The sequence below is a fragment of the Zalophus californianus genome, chromosome 16 (genome assembly GCF_009762305.2).
Source record: "Zalophus californianus isolate mZalCal1 chromosome 16, mZalCal1.pri.v2, whole genome shotgun sequence".
Taxonomy (NCBI): Eukaryota; Metazoa; Chordata; class Mammalia; order Carnivora; family Otariidae; genus Zalophus; species Zalophus californianus.
In genome coordinates this window covers 5,859,107-5,877,761 of record NC_045610.1, presented here as the reverse complement: position 1 = coordinate 5,877,761, position 18,655 = coordinate 5,859,107, and the positions used below count along the sequence as shown (strand labels likewise).

The following is an 18,655-nucleotide window of genomic DNA, read 5'->3' as shown; positions in this document are numbered from 1 at the left end:
GTCAGAAAGCATGAATAGAAATGAGAAGAGGGACATAATCATAGATTCTGGGGAGAGTAAACAGATAAGATAATATTATAAATTTTATGACAATAATTTAAAGATTTACATGAAGTGGATATATTCCTAGACAACTATGACTTAATAGGAACAGAAAACCTTAATATCCCTATAACCATTAGAGAAATTATAAGTAAAAATCTCATCAGAAAGAAAACACCAAGCCCAGATGTTCAACAGGAGATTTAAATCAAATCTTCAAGGATCAGAGAATTCCAATCTTACCACTAAATCTTCCAGCGAATAAACAGGAAGGATTACCTCCTAACTCATTTTATGAAACTAGCAAAACCACAGAGCAAGATCAGAGAAAGTACAAGAAAAGTGAAGGCCAATCCCAGTCTCAAACAGAGACACGTCAACAATAAACATATTTGAAAACAAAAATCAATCAGTGGATACTGGGAAAGATAATACTTTGTGTTGGGCTTTTGGGCTTTTCTCAGTAACACTCAGTTGGCTTAATATTAGAAACCAGTATATTCACCACTTTAACATTTCGATGGAAAAAAACAGAATTATCTTAACGGAGTTAGAAAAAGCACTTCATAAAATGTTATCTCCGTTTATGTTAAATCCCCTTAACAAATTAGGAATAGAAGGGAATTTCTTTAGGGGCCCCTCGTTGGGAGAACATGTGACTCATGATCTCAGGGGTCATGAGTTCGAGGCCCACACTGGTGTAGAGATTACTAAAAATAAATAAACTAAAAAAAAAAAAGGGAAATTCTTTAATTCCATAAATGGAATCCACAAAAACTCACAGCAAGGGTTGCCTGGTGGCTCAGTCAGTTAAGCATCCGACTCTTGATTTTGGTTCAGGTCATGATCTCAGTGTCCTGGGGTCGAGCCCCACATTGGGCTCCGTGCTCAGTATGGAGTCTGCTTCTCCCTCTCCTTCTGCTCCTCCCCCTGCTCTCTCTCTCTCAAATAAATATATAAAATCTTAAAAAAAAATAATAAAACCTCACAGCAAATATTATGCTTAGTGGTGAAATGTTGTAGCATTTCCCTTTAAGATCGGACAAGATAAGGCTACCTGTCATTACCACTTTATTCAACATCAAACCTCAATTTCTAGCCAGGGTGGCAAGAAAAAAATAGTGATAAAATGCATTTAAAAAACAACAACACTGAGAAGGAATAAATAAAACTATTATAAATTTGTAGATGACTATGTAACAGCAAATCCAGAAGAGTGCACAGCTAAGTTATTGCGATTAATAAGTTAATTTAGCAGAGATACTTGATACAAAATCAATAAGCAGAAATCAATTCCATTTCCACAGAAAATAAGATTTTAAAATATCGTTTATACTAGAAGCCCGAAATTAAAATGCCTAGGAATGAATCTTAAAGACATGAGACTTATTTTAAAGGTAAGGATTACAAAATGTCACTGAAAGACATTAAAGGCATACAGAAATGGAAAGATGGAAGTGTTCTTGGGCAGGAACACTCAGTGTGTAACGATGACCCATTGTCCTCAGATTGAACTAGAGTCACTGCAAATATAACCAAAATCCCAACACATCTCTTCTCCTACAAATGGATTTTTAAATTTATGTAAAAGAGTAAGAGCCAAGAATCCTGGAGACAGTCTTAATGACAATGAACAAGGCGGGGACTTGCCCTGCCAGATATTGAGAATTAGGGCAAAACTAGAGTAATTAGGACTCTGTCATACAATGCAACAGCAGACAAGGGGCTACTGAATGCAAAAGATAAAACCACAAATCTTTTAGGAGAGCATCATTTGGCTCTCAGGGTGGAAAGGGATTTATTTAACAAGACAAAAGAATGCAACAAAAAAGATGAACACATTGGGCTACGTGATGATGCAAACATACCGTAAATGCAGTGGGAAGTCAGGCCACACAATGCGAGACTGTATTTGCAATATATACAACTAGCACAGGACTGACCCAGGATATATCAAATATCAAAAAGAAAAGATTCTAAATATCATAAAGAAAAAACGAAGTCCGCTAAAAAGTGGGCAAGAGCTTCTTTGTATGCGCAAAGAAGGGGCAACACAGAAACCCACCAGAAACATAAAAAGATGAGCCACTTTATTCATGATCAGAGGAATGTCAAATACCGACCACAGTGAGACACCACTACACTGACAACACTGGAAGGCACCTGAGAGGAATCCCATCGTTGTCTCCATTCAGGGATAAGGAAGTAGTGTCAAAGGACAAGAACTCTGTGTTTCTCCTGTTACACTGACCAGGAGATCCTATGAAGCCGTACCTGGTAGAGGCACCTGGCCACTGCCATCACTATGTCCTGTATCAGCCATGTACTCTGATGCTGGCCTCTGGGGTCTTACCCCACCTGGAGAGGGGGCAGTCCCCCAACCAGCCTCTCCCAGGGCTGGCTGACCTGTTCCTAGAGGCGCTAAGGGACTTGCCTTTGAGCATGCCTTTCCTATGCAAACTAATCAAACCAGAGTCCATGTCTCTAACCACCTCCTCCATCTGGCTCTCACACTCCAGACCACTATCCACCTGCTCTAATCACTCCGGGGCCAGGAACCAAAAAACTAGAGACAGTCCCTCTGGCCCCAGAGCCTGCTGAAATCATTCAAGAGAGTCCATCCTCATCCGGCTGACCCTGTCTTGACAATTCTGTTCCATGGAAAGCACAATGAAGCCTCCTGCCCATGTTTTCTGTTTTCCCTCTGTTCCCTCTGCCTGATTGACCCTAGTGCCTCCCCGTGTGGCCCCAGGGGACATGGTGTGTCTTGTCGTCTTAGAATCTATTAGTGCAACCAATGACCTTTCCAATGGCAGTCATTTTCCACTGAGTCTTGGTTGGCCCTGCCACATGTAAATAATAATAAGACCTACATTTTGCAACATGTCTGCGTGTCCTTGGATGGCCAGACCTATCAGCGGAGGTGGACCACGGAGCAGCTATGTTCAGAGACATCTCTGCTTCCGCCCCACCTCCTCCCAGCGCTTCCCTTTCTTGCCTCTCAGTTCCTCAGTGACCCAAAGTTCTTGTGAATGTGGAAAACTGGCCCCTTCGTCCAGAACACCTGGAAAATCCACTTAAAACATCCCACATCTCCCGGACTTTCCTAGAGCAGGAGGACCATTATCCTCACAAAGTCTCTTAAATTCATTGGCAAATAGCTGCACCCTTGATGGGGGTGGGGGGGTATTTCCTCTCTGCTCCCAGGGCTAGATCAGTGAGCAGGGTAGTGGTAGCATTAAGCAAGACCACCCCCAACTCAAGGAAGGGGTCAGGTTGGCTCTCCTGGGCACAGCTGACACCCAAAGGCCGAGGGCTACACAGAGGGACTGTGACGCCCCTCCCCCGCAGGCTTCCAGGTGGGGGTGGTGGTTGAGATTCTGACAGTGGCAGATTTGTGGGGCGAGGCAAAGGTGACATGACTGGGGGACCGTGCACCAACCCATTTACCCAGAAGCCGATGTTCTGGCTGGGAGAGCCTGGCACTGGACAGTCGAGGTGCACAGGGGAACAGATCATTGCAGATCCAGTCTGCCCCATGGCTACGATGGCACACACGGGCATCGGGCATGTGGGGATTTAGTGACTTGCACATGGCACAGCTGGATAATCTGAGACAAGGAGTAAGTGGTAGAAATAAGATGGAAGAGGCCCATCAGACCCCCTTTAAGCCACTTCCCAGGCTTAAAGAGATTTCACAGTCAGAGTGTTTTGCAAAGGGAGCTCGGATCTGCTATTATCGCAGAGAACATTATTCACCATCTACTGAGTGCTTTTCACACGTGGGGCACCAAATGGAAAATAAAACAAAAAGAGACCCCCGTCTGGTGAACCGAGGGAAGGGCAGAACTAAAGTTATCACCGGTGTCCAAGGGCCTGGAACCTTAGCCAGCCGTTTTCACTTTGAACTGAACCAATGAACCCATCATTGGGGTAAATATGAAGAAGATGACAAACATGGCGTCCCCAACGGCCTGGGAGGCTGGAAGACACTAGAATAACGGTATTACCTGTTGGTGACATAGTCAACGAGATGCTGTTTGAACGTGAGGCTCCACCTCTTAATTAGATTCAGCAGAGACACTTTCAGGGGTCGGAGGTCAATTTTCATCCAGCCGTCGAACACCTTGATGGGCTCCAGCCTACACACTTCTCCGTAGAGGCTTTCGTAAAAGTCGATCTGTGCTTTAAACTGATGGAGAAGGGGAGGATGATTCTCTGGAATGCCATCTTCTGTGTGGGCTTCCATCTCCCCGGGGGTCAGGACACGCCCGTAGGACAGAAACTGGCTCAGGAGCTCCCTCCGGTCTGCCACATAGAGGTAGGAATACTGGCTGAAGGCATTCCGGTAGCCACAGCAGAGGGCCATCATGTTCTGAACCCTGTCCAGGAGCGTGCTCCTCATGCTTGCCAAAGGGGCCATGCTCTCCACGTCCACCTGGGGGAGGGGCGAGGCGACAGCAGGCTGGTTATGGCCACGCTTTGCAAGAAATTTGCAGATTGGGCTGGAAGGCAGGGTGGTCGCTGATTCAGTACCTGATAGTGGGGAGAGCCGTTCTGGGGGGAAAGCCGTGGCACCAGAGACGATATTCCAAAAATGCTGCTGACCAGACCCTCAACAGCGTCATAGAAACCACCCTTCACTCCATACTCCAGGGGCGGAGAGAAAACTAATTCTGGTATGGCTAAGCTCAGCTGGGCTTCAAATATCGGGGTGAGGCCTGCCTTACATTCTGAAAAACAAGGAAAGCACGTACGCACCAAACGAAGAATGGTTAAAATGGGCGAAGGGCAGCAGCCATTTTTTTAAGGCGCTCAGAACATTTCTTTCCTTGCTATCACCTGTTTGGGTAGAGGAAAATGGAAATGTAAAATTTGCTAACTCTCGCCCTCCCCCTCCCCGAAAAGGTGAAGGTAACAGTCTTGCCATGTTTACCAACAGGGGAACCACTGACATTTTGAATAGGTCAATTCTTGCGCTGGGCTGTGCTGGGCATTGCAGGACATTTACCCTCCTGTCCTTGGAGGGCACGTCCCAGTGACTGAACAACCCAAGCCATTCCCATTCCATATTCCCAAATGCCTGGGTCGGGGGAGCGAGGTGGGCCAAATGGCCTCTAGTTGTGAGAACAGGTTGATTTTGTAAAGCTCGTTTCTCAGAAGCAGCTGATTATTCCCTAAGCACAACCCATGCAATCCCATCGGTAGCCACTAGGTGCACTGTGGCGCGCTTGTCAGTAGTTGGGTTGGCAGGAAAAACAAGGTTACCGCCCTGCCAGTTCTGATCTTTTTCCACGAAAACAGAACTTCTTTTAATTCTGTAGTCCTAGAGTGATAAAAAATTTAAAAACGGCATAAATAATTAACAGGTCCCTGATTCCTTGCTAGACTAACTTGCCTTGCTAAATTTAAATCAAAATATAACAGGGAGCAAGATGTTGCAAGTACAAGATTAGTGCTTAAACTTTTATTAATAACCGCTTATATTCGTAGGTCTCCTTGACTGTGGAAATATTTGGGAGACCGTGATGTGCTGGCTGCTGTGGGTGGTGGAAACCCCTCGGAATCCGTTACTCCCTTCCTCCCCAGAAGCAGAGATAAGAGTGGGTATGTGCTGCATTTCCCAGCCCTGTTTGCAGTCAGGTTGGCAATAGCCCTGGCTCACTGGTGGGACATGGAGAAGGGTGATGGCTGCCACTTCTGGGCTGTGGCCCTGGAGGCAGCAGGGAAGCCATCCCTACACTCGCTCTTTTCCCCGCTCATGGACAAGAGCCAGGATGTGGCGGTGACCCAGCTCAACCACAGAAATGAGAGCAAGGCCCTAGAACGTGGTGGAACCACCTGTCCGCTAACCGGAAGCACTCCCCTTGGTCTAGAACTTGGGGGCTAGACCTCTTTGTCCTGTAAAGCCACATTACTGATGGAGTTTTGGTTACCATAGCTTCGTCATTCACCCCAACTGAGATAATTGTGGGATCCTCAAAGCTGTGTAAGACCAGGGCCTTGCCTTCAAAATTGTGGGGCTGATAAATTTGTATTACTGGATTCAGGAGCATCCCACCAAATGCATATTTGACTTAAGGGACTGCACAGAAATTACCATACTATCATGGAATAGTTTTTTAAAATGCCTATAATATGATTTGCATATATATTCATGATATACCCTGCATTACTATATGTATGAGATACTGATAATTTAATAGATCGGGTTACATACAGTTTATAGGATGTAAAAGAATCATGAGACCATTTTGACTCCATGAGATTTCAGTCCCGTGTGCTGCTGTGGGAACCGACTGCCTAGGTTTGATGCAATGACATCATCATTACCATACAAGCCAGACTATCTTGGGGGTTCTACCACCTTGGTACAAGTTAGTCACTTTCGGAGTTAAGAAGGGGAAGAGCATTCCTGGACAGAGTGGGGAGCATCGAACCTAGGTAGGGTTTACATTTTAAGAGGTGACAGGGAGTCCAGCCCAAGCCGTGGGAATGGTGTCAGCCTCACCGAGCACAGGAAGGTGGAAATGCTGAAGGAGAGCTGGGAGAATAACGCTGTCCAGCTAGGCTACTGCAAAGGGTCACTGTGCTTTTCTTCTCAGAGGCTACCCTTCTTAGGTTCCCTCTCCTCCCCTCTTAGAGAACCAGTGCCTTCAAAATTTCCTCTAGAGCTCCTTGGTTCAGGCACCTGTGAAGTCCAGCTCCTGCCCGTTCTATATCGTGAAGAAAGTACATTTCTCCTTCCCGCCTGTTCCATGGAAAGAAGGTCACTATGGCAATCTTGAAGGACCACCATCATGTTCTCTCTACCCTCCTGCTCCCCCTCTCACTCTCCCACAGGAGGAGGACAAGGGACACCCCAGACAGCCCAGCTCAGGAGAGCTGGATAGGCATCGGTCAAGCATGGAGTCACTATGCTTAGGAAATATTTCCCATGCAGTGCCTGTGCCAAGTGTGCTGGGGCAAATTCTAGGATCTTCTAGAGGATGGCTGAGGCCCCATGAACCTCTAACACTAGACAAGGTTTGGTCGGTCCACTAAGGTGAACACTGTTGGTCCCTAGGAGCCAGTTCTCCAGTCTCAGAGGCTGTGCTTGGTGCCCCCACTGGCTACTTGCCCCCAGGCTCTAGAAGGTGATGCCCCCACCATGCCAACTATCCTGGAACCTGTTTCCTGATGCCCAATCTCCTTGATTTGGAGCACCCTGCAAACAAAGAGCATGTCTCTGACCTCAGTCACTCCACCTACCAAGACCATGGGAAGTTTGCCCATCTGTGCTACACCCAGTGCTGGGCCTTGCTTCCCCCTGTATCATCAGCCCAGTATTCTCATGCCCTCTTGTTTGGGCTGGGTATCTAGACATGGAACTTGACCTAACCATCTTACCACTGGATTTTCTTTCTTTCCTTGGGTTGGACTTGACGTCTTAAAACTCTCTCTTAAACATCTTCATCCTCTGGCGTCAAACTATTCACCTCAGCCTTTCCATTCTGATGAATTCATCAATGGGACCCTTACCAAGTTCCTCAGAATCTACCAGAACGTGAAGGTTTAATTCAATATTTTCCTGCACTCTTCCTCTCTTTCCATCCCACCACTTACTAGCCAAGGTTGGCCCTGTATACCTTAACTCAGTTTATTCATCACAAATTCAAAGCTATTTTTTAACAGCTTCAGAGAATGCCCATGACCTCCTTAACATTCCTTTTCGTTGTGAAAGCTACCTCATCCCCAGCTTGCCTCTTTGTCACACAGAAAAATTTCTGTTTCTTCCACTTAACCTGGCTACGACAACCTCCCTGTGTTCTCAAAAGCCTACAGAGATAGAGTACATTAAGCTTGAAGGCAAAGAATGTCCCCCTCCCATGGCCATGAGCCAAGTCCAGAGGGAGCCGCCATTACTAACTGTGCTGTCTACTGCTTCAAATTCACCCTCTTTACGAAGCTTTATTTAGATTGAATTGGCCCTTATGTTTTTGTTTTTGCTATGGGCTTCACTATCTTAGAGCCTGGCTTACCACCTGAGTTCCAAGAGTGAGAAATCTTTTCTCCGGGAGCAGTGTAGAAACTCAATACCTTGGCTATTTTATTATGTACCATTCACAAAGCATCCACAACATTTTGGGAAAAGGCACAAAGCACTCAATCGCGCTTGACTTTTAATCAACAGGTGCTACTGTTATCTTTCCAGTAGTAACACGCATACATAAGCCAGTAAATACCAGTGTTCTCCAGGAGGTACTTGAGGGAGCATTCGATGGCAAGAAAAAATCCATCCAGCAACATCTCATCAACATAGTTAACGTAAGTCTTCCAGATATTAGAGGTTGGGTCTGCTGCAAACAGACCTAGGTTTTCCTATAAAATAAAGAAGAATGGATTTAAACCATGTTTAATAATATGGAAGGACTGGTCTAGTTATCATTGATGGGAAAAAAAACAACACTGGGGTGGGGGCAGGGGAAGAATTCTTGTGAAAAGTTTGCTATTACATATATATCGAGTCCGTTCTGTCTCATGGGCATAACCCCTGAGTGAAAGGAACACGAAGTTAATCTGTGAAGGGAACATGGGGTCTCATCATGTCCCGGAGAAAGGAGGGTCAGGCCACTTTCCCAGGAAAAATGGGACACAGGGTGTGATTTATAAGTGCAGATGGACGTGCTATGGAAGAAGCTACATCAAGGCAGAAGTTAAAGCAGAGAGAGGAAGGGACTCTCTGGGTAGAGGGCTTTAGGATTCAAGGTGTAAGAAATGTGGGGTTCAAGCAAGTAAAGCATTTCCTGGCTAGTCCTCAGAAATGAGCTGGAGTGTTTTGTTTGGGGCATTTACTATTAAAAGCCATCATGCTGAGTGACTAAGAAAATGCATACACATAGGGCACCTGGGTGACTCAGTCAGTTAAGCGTCCACCTCTTGATTTCAGCTCTGGTCACAATCTCAAGGTGGTGAGATCGAACCCCGTATTGGGCTCTGTGCTAGGCATGGAGCCTGCTTAAGATTCTTTCTCTCCCTCTCCCTCTGCCCCTCCCCCTCTTCTCTCCCTCTCTAAAGAGAGAGAAAAAAAAAGAAAATGCATACACATAAAGGAACACGTGTGTGTTCCCTCCTTCCACCCTCTCCCTCCTTCCCTCCCTGACCTGATGGCATGGCATACACATCCCGCTTACTCATCACCATTTTCATTATCAAGCCTTCTGACGTCAACTTTCCATTTATCCCAGATCCTCAAACAAACTGCTAACTACTTTGCAGAAAGTACATTTTGTAGGCGACGCACACCCCCTTACAAACATTTCCATGTATAAACCCCCCTGGATTAAAAAAAAAACCCTCATGATCCTGTCTTTATGTGACAAAACTCTAAAATGTCTAAAATGCATTACATACCCCTTTCTTTCCAAAATAGATAGATTTTCTTAATGACTTAAAGCCATCATCACACAAATCATAAGACACTGACAACATCAAGTTGCTCTCAGATGTTATTAAGTGTGTGTGTCTGTCTGCTTTATTTTTTAAAACATTTCGTTTTTATGACTGCTTTGTATAGTTGTTCTATCTCCTCCCTAATGTCACACCATCAGTATGGCTATCTCTACATTTCGAACTCTCACCTGAGCTCTACTATGGTCTAAGGAGCAAAAATGTTGGAATTTCTGTGAACTAAGAAAGAAATGACTCGAGTTTCTGATTCTAAGCAAGACAGAGGAATGAGATCAGACCTGCCCTTCCACTACATGTAACTACAGAACTGGATCTAATAAACAATTCTTTGGGGGCAACTAGAGAACAGGGATGTGATCCTTCAAAGAAGGGAAATCCTTAAGCTGAGCTTTGCAACCACCTGACTTTCTACTTAGAGGCACTTTCCAAACCATGGCTCAGGGATGTGGACTACAGTGACAGACACCCTTCCGCTGGGCAGAAAAAAAAACAGCAATGGGGGTTTGGGGCTATGGAGATCGTGGAGTCTCCCTGAATCTTTGACTATGAAGCTGCACAGCCTGAGGGCCAGTCTCGGTAAGGCTGGGCAGAGAACAGTTGTCATAAGCTGCACGGACATCGTGTGGTCATACAGTACTGGACAATGTTCGTGTTCTATCAGAAATAACAGAAGACCTTGAAGATAATGTAGGAATTCTGCTGAGACCCCAGAAACACCATGCTTTGGGGGTTACGGTTGCCCTAGAGTAAGGCTTCTTTAAACCCATCCTCACAAAGCTTAACATTGAGCCTCAACAGGATCAAACTGACCCACTGGTAGGTTAAATGCCTGCCAAAGCAAACACACACAGTCTTTAAGGGAAATAATAACTACACTCTAAAGTGGCATCCAATATGATTAGAACTGAACAACAACAACAAAAAATTACTAGACATGCAAAGAAGCAGGAAAGCATGACATTTAACAGAGAGAGGAAATAATCACCAAGAACAGACTCAGCAAATAATTGCCATACCAATTCTGGAATGCCTCTTCCTCAGATTTATTTTATGTGAGAGAAAAATAAACTTCTGTCACATTAAAAAAAAAAGACTCAGAAAATAAAATAGATGTTGGGATTAGCAGACAAGAGTGTCATAATTTGATTTAAAAACTCCTCAAAGTTGATGAAAAACAAGTTCGAGAAGCTCACAAACTCCGAGCTGGGTGAACGGAAAGCAAACCTATTTGGGCACATCACAGTGAGACAGGAAAAAAACAAAACAAAAAACAAAGATTAAAAAAAGAATCTATTAAAAGCAGCCTGAGAGAAACAATACATTACATATAGAGAAACAAAGACACAAATTACGGCTGGCTTCTCCTCAGAAACATTGGAGGGGAGGAGACAAGGAAATAATTTTTGTTAAGACGAATAAAACTGTCTATGCAGAATTCTATATCCAATGAAACTATCCTTCAAAAACAAATGTGAAATAAGGACATGTCAGAGAAACAAAAACTGAGAGAATGTGTCATTGGCAGACTAGATCTGCAAGAAAAACTAAAGGGGGTTCTTCATTCTTCAGGCTGCAGAGAAAGGACCACAGGTGGGAAGTCCGTTTTCCAGAAAAGACAAAAAACAAGTCTGGAAATGGTGAGTATGTGGGTGAATATAAAATACTATAAGTATTTTTTCTTGAGTTTTTATTTTTTTTTAATAATTCTGAGAAATCAGAATACGAAAAAAAAGTTAATAAGAAGGTAGGAAAGGAAGAACAGAAAAACAAAACAGATGAAGGAAACAGGAAATGACAAGACGGTGAGCTAAATCCAATCATCCCAATAATTATGTTCAAGGTAATAATCTAAACGTTCCAGTTAATCAACAGAGTTGTTAGGAAAGTAAGTCTCTACTATACTGTCTTTAAGAGAAGAAATTCGAATCAAAGGAAACAAACAGGTTGAATGTAGAAGGGCAGGAAGACGGCTGGGGCAGAGTAGGAATGGTGAATCTGGAAGGCAAGACTAGAGTATTAACAGGAAAAAAGAGACCTCAGGGCAAGGGAGTATTCTGAGAAATAAAAAGAGAGTTTCATAATAATAAAGTGGTCAATTCATCAGGAAGTTATAATAATTATAAATGTGTTTGTAGTAAAAGAGTATCAAGGGACACCCAGGTGACGCAGTCAGTTAAGCATCTGACTTGGTTTCAGCTCAGGTTGTGATCTCAGAGTCCTGAGATCCAGCCCCACATCAGGCTCCATGCTCAGTGCGGGGTCTGCTTAAGACCCTCCCCCCTCTCTACCTCTCCCCCCTAAAATAAGTAAATCTTTTATTTATTTATTTATTTTTATAAATAAATCTTTTAAAAAAGAACATCAAATACTGATGAAAACTCTGACTGCGCTAAAGGCTTAGACAATCATCCAGAGTCACACGTGGAGATTTTAACACTCCACCTCCAATAATTGGTAGAACGAATGGACAAAAAATTCAGAAACCATACAGAAGATCTGCACAATACTATCAACCACTTTGAACTAATTGATATTTATAGGACACTATACCCAAAAATGGAAGAATAAACGTACTGTCAAGTGTGCAAGGAACATGCAATAAGATGGACAGTTTTCTAGGCTCAGTGAATTCCAAATGATTTTGATCTTAGAGAGTATTTTCTCTGACCACAACTGGACTGAACTGGATTTCAATTTCATGAAGCTATCCAGAGAAGCCCCCCAATACAGGGAAATGAAACAATGCACTTCTAAATGACCATGGAGTTAAAGAATGAGTCACAAGCAAAAAAAAAATTTAAGACTGAATGACAATGGAAATGAGGCACAGGAAATTTGTGGAATGGAACTAGAACACAGCTAATGGGGAAAATTATGTCAAATGCTTGTATTCAAAAAGAAGAAAGGCTTAAAATCTATACCCTAAGTTTCTGCCCTTGGAGGCTGGGGGAAAAAAAAGATGAGCATCATAACACTAAATTAAGAAAAGAAAGGATAAAGAACAAAGAACAGAAATTAATGAACTAGAAAACAGATAAATAAAATTAATAAAGTCTAAAGTACAACGTGTTACTTGCTTTGAAGCACAGATAATCCCAGATAGCAACTGTAATTTATTCCTGACTGTGGGCATGAGATCAATCGGCTAGAACTGGCCGGTGCAGGGCAGATGGGGTAGGGTTGAAGCCAGTCACCACTCAGAGCTCCCATCCATAGTTAAGTCTTTGATAGCAGACACGAGGTTGCCCTGATCACAAGGCAGGGAAGAGCCTCACTGCATGAAGTGTGGAAGCCTGCACTGTTTCTTCTCTTTACCAAAGACAGGTAAGGGAGACCATGGTCATCTTTCATATCCTCGGGCTTATAGAGCTAGGTGTTGGAGATGCTGCTGGGGGTCCGCGTCAGGCTGTGCAGGCAAGTTGGGGCTGGTTAGTACAGAAGCTAATTTAGGGTTCTGTACCAGGCACGTCCTTCTATCTCCCTGGGGTTTGGCATGGGACTTAAGTCATGCCAATGTCTTTACTACCATTAAGAAAGTATTAATTTTGACACATTGATACCAGAATGTGTCTTTCCTCTCTGCCTGTTAGCTTTAGTTCTCTTGTTATCATTATAAACTTCCATCCCTGAATGCAGAAGACACAGCATCTGTTGACTGTTTTCATTTTCAAATCATTTCTTGCACCCAAACATGCTTGCCGATGCTCTCCCTCGGCTAGAGGTATGTGTTTCTGAGAGGCTGGTTATTACCTGAACGAGGGCATGAATCTTAAGTCCAGATTCTCTGATGAGATGGTAATATTTTTCCATCCGGTCATGCTGATCATCCATGGAAAGAACGCATTCCTTTTTTCCATCTTTTCTCTTAAATATTGGAGACACCCATGTTTTCATGATGTTTTGAATCTCTTCCACATTGTCTTTAGCTTTCTGAATTCTTTGTTCGAGATCATGAATGCTGTTGGTGATTTGAATGACATAATCCCAAATGCCTGTACCCCCAAAGAAACATAATTAATCAAAATAGCTAAGGCCTAGTTGCTATAAAAGGAAGGGATTTAATATTTGTAGGGTTTTTTTTTTTTAAAGACTTTATGTATTCATTTGAGAGAGAGCGAGAGAGAATGAGTGAGGGCAGAGGGAGAGGGAGAAGCAGACTCCCTACAGAGTGGGGAGCCTGATGCGGGACTCGATCCCAGGACCTTGGGATCATGACCTGAGCTGAAGGCAGACGCTTAACCGACTGAGCCACCCAGGCATCCCTAATATTTGTTTTAAAAGGCTTTTTTGCACAGGTTACTTTGTTATCACGAGAGCCTTTTTCTTCTTAGTTGTGTTGAACAGCCAAAGCTTACCACAACCCTGATTATGGAGGGAAAGAAACAAAGAAGTAATGCTTACCAACCAAGCACACAAAAGTTGGCACAGTGGCTGGGACATACCCCAGTGCACCATGAGGATTTCGTTTGGGTTAATGGACCTTATTTTTTTTAAGCACTTTTGCTTTATGAAATGTTGAAAATATTGTTCCCTCTTGCGTATAAAATAAAGTTCAAACTCGCTTAATATGGTGTTCCAAGACTGCCGAGTTGACTGTAACTTTCTTTTGAAACTTGACCTCTTTTGAGGACTCTAAGGAGAATTAATCTCCCTCTCCTGTGATTCATCATGCTTTATTTTTAACTCTGTGATGGCTTTTTATCGTAGCCTGTTTTGCATGATTTATAGTTGTGCATATGTCCGTTGTTGCAACTAAATGTGAGCTCTTTGAGGGCAGGAACCACGTCCCATACACCTTATATCCCATATTACCCCCCCATCCCTCACAGAGTACCCTGCAAATGTTAATCCACCCATGAAATTAGTACTGAATTGGAGGATACATGAGAATTAAACGCACAGTACCCTCATTTAAGATGTCTACAGTCTAGGAGCATCTGGTGGCTCAGTCGGTTAAGCATCCGACTCTTGATCTTGGCTCAGGTCATGACCTCATGGGTCCTGGGATAGAGCCTCACACTGGGCTCCATGCTCAGCAGGGAGTCTGCTTGAGATTCTCCTCTCCCTCTCTATCTCCCTCTACCCCTCCTCCCACTTGTGCGCTCTCTCTCAAATGAATGCATCTTTAAAAAAAAAAAAGAAAGGTGTCTATAGTCTAGTGAAGAAAATTAAGTAACAGTGATAATGCAGTAAACGCTAACGTGCCCAATACATGCTGGAGACTATGGGAGGTGTCATGCAACCTCTGAGCCTCCCCCAGGACATGGTGGCAAGATTTTCTAAATCTACTAATCATACTCAAAGAGAAGGAAGACAAGACTGGCCCGTCTTGCCTTCTCTGCCTCGGATAGGTTCTGAGAGGGCAGGCTTGTGTTTCAAACACAAACCAGATTACTGTGGGGATCATTCATGGTTCTACCAACTTTATCAGGAGCTTGACCCCAACCTCCCCACCAGATTCCAGGCAGTGCCCCATTACCTTCTGTTTTCCAGTTCAGAGTCCCCTCCGCAGCTCTCAGGCAGAGATCGATATCCCTCAGCTCTTCCTCCACTAATGGAAATTCCACCTCTGCAAGAGTCTTCACCACCTTGTTGTACCAATTTGCCATCAGCTCCAACTTAGCCACGAGCTGCCGATAGAATTCCCTGGAGGAGAACATGGCTGCCGCTGTCTCAGGAATGCGCTGCATCTGCCTGGGCTCAAGATAACTCATTTCCTTCAGCACCGAAAGCAGCTGGAGAAGAGAATCGGCATTAAGTGGCTGTAGCTCCATGGCAGGGAAAAGCAGCAGTTATCAGTCAAGGCCTGGAAAACCCCAGGGCCCCAAAGACCTTCTGGGTCCCTTCTCAACTATTGCTCCTACCTGTTCCTTAAACCTAGAGAAAGGAAATTGAGTTTTAGGCAGAAGGAAGAGGACTCAGAGGCAGAAAGTCTTACCACGTCTGTAAGTCCCAAAGAGCAACAAAAGAAAAACTCAAGAAAGGTGGCATGAGTGACAGGAGAGGTCTGCCTTGATGCTTTTAGGTATGTGGCTGACTGAGCCAGTTAATTCCCATGGAGGGGCAATGGTGCAAGGGAGGGGAATCACCAGGTCTACACTAGCCACATGCCTGAGAAGCCTCAAATTCAGACTTCCGGTATTCTCTCCAATCAGGTCACACACACAGTCACAGACACGGACAGAATTGAGAGGAGATGCCCATTGCACAACTTTAGTTGCTAGATATAAATCATTTGAAATAGCCCTTCATTTCTGGAAGCCTGTGTTGGCATGTCTTTGGGTTTTAGTTTTTATTTATTTTTTTTTTAAGCTATTCATCTTTTAAATTCTGTAAGTGGCAGACGTGCTCCCTGTTGTCGTATGGTAGAGAAGCTGACGCCGTGGATTTGTGAACAGTCCTCCACAACTCTCATGATGGTTTTCCTTCTGTTTCTGTACGATTGTTAGACTTGTGCAGAACTCTGTCACAGTCTGTATGATATCCTGCAGCATCATTTTTGTATTCCCTGCTTTCCATCCCCACTGGTTCACGAGCTCTTCAAATGCAGGAATGCGTGCGGTCTTTGGTATTCTTCTTTAAATTTTTTATTGTTATGTTAATCACCATACATGACATCCTTAGTTTTTGATCAGTGTTCCATGATTCATTGTTTGTACATAACACCCAGTGCTCCACGCAGAACGTGCCCTCTTTAATACCCAACACCGGGCTAACCCATCCCCACATCCCCTCCCCTCTAGACCCCTCAGTTTGTTTTTCAGAGTCCATCGTCTCTCATGGTTCCTCTCCCCCTGCGATTTGCCCCCCTTCATTCTTCCCCTCCTGCTATCTTCTTTTTTTTCTTAACATATGTTGCATTATTTGTTTCAGAGGTACTGATCTGTGATTCAACAGTCTTGCACAATTCACAGCGCTCACCATAGCACATACCCTCCCCAATGTCTGTCACCCAGCCACCCCATCCCTCCCACCCCCCACCACTCCAGCAACCCTGTTTGTTTCCTGAGATTAAGAATTCCTCATATCAGTGAGGTCATATGATACATGTCTTTCTCTGATTGACTTATTTCACTCAGCATAACACCCTCCAGTTCCATCCACGTCGTTGCAAATGGCAAGATCTCATTCTTTTGATGGCTGCATAATATTCCATTGTGTATATATACCACCTCGTCTTTATCCATTCATCTGTCGATGGACATCTTGGCTCTTTCCACAGTTTGGCTATTGTGGACATTGCTGCTATAAACATTGGGGTGCACATACCCCTTCGGATCCCTACATTTTTATCTTTGGGGTAAATACCCAGTAGTGCAATTGCTGGATCGTAGGGTAGCTCTCTATTTTCAAATGTTTGAGGAACCTCCATACTGTTTTCCAGAGTGGCTGCACCAGCTTGCATTCCCACCAACAGTGTAGGAGGGTTCCCCTTTCTCCACATCCCCGCCAACATCTGTCGTTTCCTGACTTGTGAATTTTAGCCATTATGACGGGTGTGAGGTCGTATCTCACTGAGGTTTTGATTTGGATTTCCCTGATGCCGAGCGATGTGGAGCACTTTTTCGTGTGTCCATTGGCCATTTGGATGTCTTCTTTGGAAAAATGTCTCTTCATGTCTTCTGCCCATTTCTTGATTGGATTATTTGTTCTTTGGGTGTTGAGTTTGATAAGTTCTTCATAGATTTTGGATACTAGCCCTTTATCTGATATGTCATTTGCAAATATCTTCTCCCATTCTGCCGGCTGTCTTTTGGTTTTGTGGACTGTTTCTTTTGCTGTGCAAAGGCTTTTTATGTTGATGAAATCCCAATAGTTCATTTTTGCCCTGGCTTCCCTTGCCTTTGGCGATGTTTCTAGGAAGAAGTTGCTGAGGCTGAGGTCGAAGAGGTTGCTGCCTGTGTTCTCCTTTAGGATGCTGATGGACTCCTGTCTCACGTTTAGGTGTTTCAACCATTTGGAGTCTATTTTTGTGTGTGGTGTAAGGAAATGGTCCAGTTTCATTCTTCTGCAGGTGGCTGTCCAATTTTCCCAACACCATTTGTTGAAGAGACTGTCTTTTTTTCCATTGGACATTCTTTCCTGCTTTGTCAAAGATCACTTGACCATAGAGTTGAGGGTCCATTTCTGGTCTCTCGATTCTGTTCCACTGATCGATCTGTCTGTTTTTGTGCCAGTACCATACTGTCTTGATGATGACAGCTTTGTAATAGAGCTGGAAGTACCGAACTGTGATGCCGCCAGCTTTGATTTTCTTTTTCAACATTCCTCTGGCTATTCGGGGTCTCTTCTGGTTCCACACAAATTTTAGGATTATTTGTTCCATTTCTTTGAAAAAAGTAGATGGTATTTTGATGGGGATTGCACCGAAAGTTTAGATTGCTCTAGGTAGCATTGACATCTTCACAATATTTGTTCTTCCAATCCATGAGCATGGAACGTTTTTCCATTTCTTTGTGTCTTCCTCAATTTCTTTCATAAGTATTTTGTAGTTTTCTGAGTACAGATCCTTTGCCTCTTTGGTTAGATTTATTCCTAGGTATCTTATGGTTTTGGGTGCAACTGTAAATGGGATCGACTCCTTGATTTGTCTCTCTTCTATCTTGTTGTTGGTGTATAGGAATGCCACTGATTTCTGTGCAATGATTTTATATCCTGCCACTTGACTGAATTCCTGTATGAGTTCTAGCAGTTTTGGGGTGGAGTCTTTTGGGTTTTCCACATACAGTATCCTATCATCTGCAAACAGTGAGAGTTTGACTTCTTCCTTGCCAATTTGGATGCCTTTGATTTCTTTTTGTTGTCTGATTGCTGTGGCTAGGACTTCTAATACTATGTTGAATAGCAGTGGTGAGAGTGGACATTCCTGCCGCATTCCTGACCATAGAGGGAAAGCTCTCAGTTTTTCCCCACTAAGAATGATATTCACTGCAGGTTTTTCATAGATGGCTTTTATGATATTGAGGTATGTACCCTCTATCCCTATACTCTGAATAGTTTTGATCAAGAAAGGATGCTGTACTTTGTCAAATGCTTTTTCTGCATCTGTTGAGAGGATCATATGACTCTTGTTCTTTCTTTTGTTAATGTATTGTATCACGTTGATTGATTTGCGGATGTTGAACTAACCTTGCAGCCCACGGATAAATCCCAGTTGGTCGTG

At 43.8% G+C, this 18,655-nt stretch overlaps 1 protein-coding gene across 1 annotated transcript in view; it reads right to left on the bottom strand.

Moving 5' to 3' along the window:
• LOC118356381 (dynein heavy chain 9, axonemal-like) overlaps positions 1-18,655 on the bottom strand; it is a 148,573-nt gene that overhangs the window by 78,450 nt on the left and 51,468 nt on the right. Inside the window, exons 13-17 of the mRNA XM_035724677.1 lie at positions 14,972-15,227; positions 13,243-13,484; positions 8,268-8,403; positions 4,579-4,775; positions 4,053-4,480 (exon numbers count right to left, since the gene is read on the bottom strand). Coding sequence (XP_035580570.1) covers positions 4,053-4,480; positions 4,579-4,775; positions 8,268-8,403; positions 13,243-13,484; positions 14,972-15,227 — 1,259 coding nt within the window. The remainder of the gene's footprint in view (positions 1-4,052; positions 4,481-4,578; positions 4,776-8,267; positions 8,404-13,242; positions 13,485-14,971; positions 15,228-18,655) is intronic.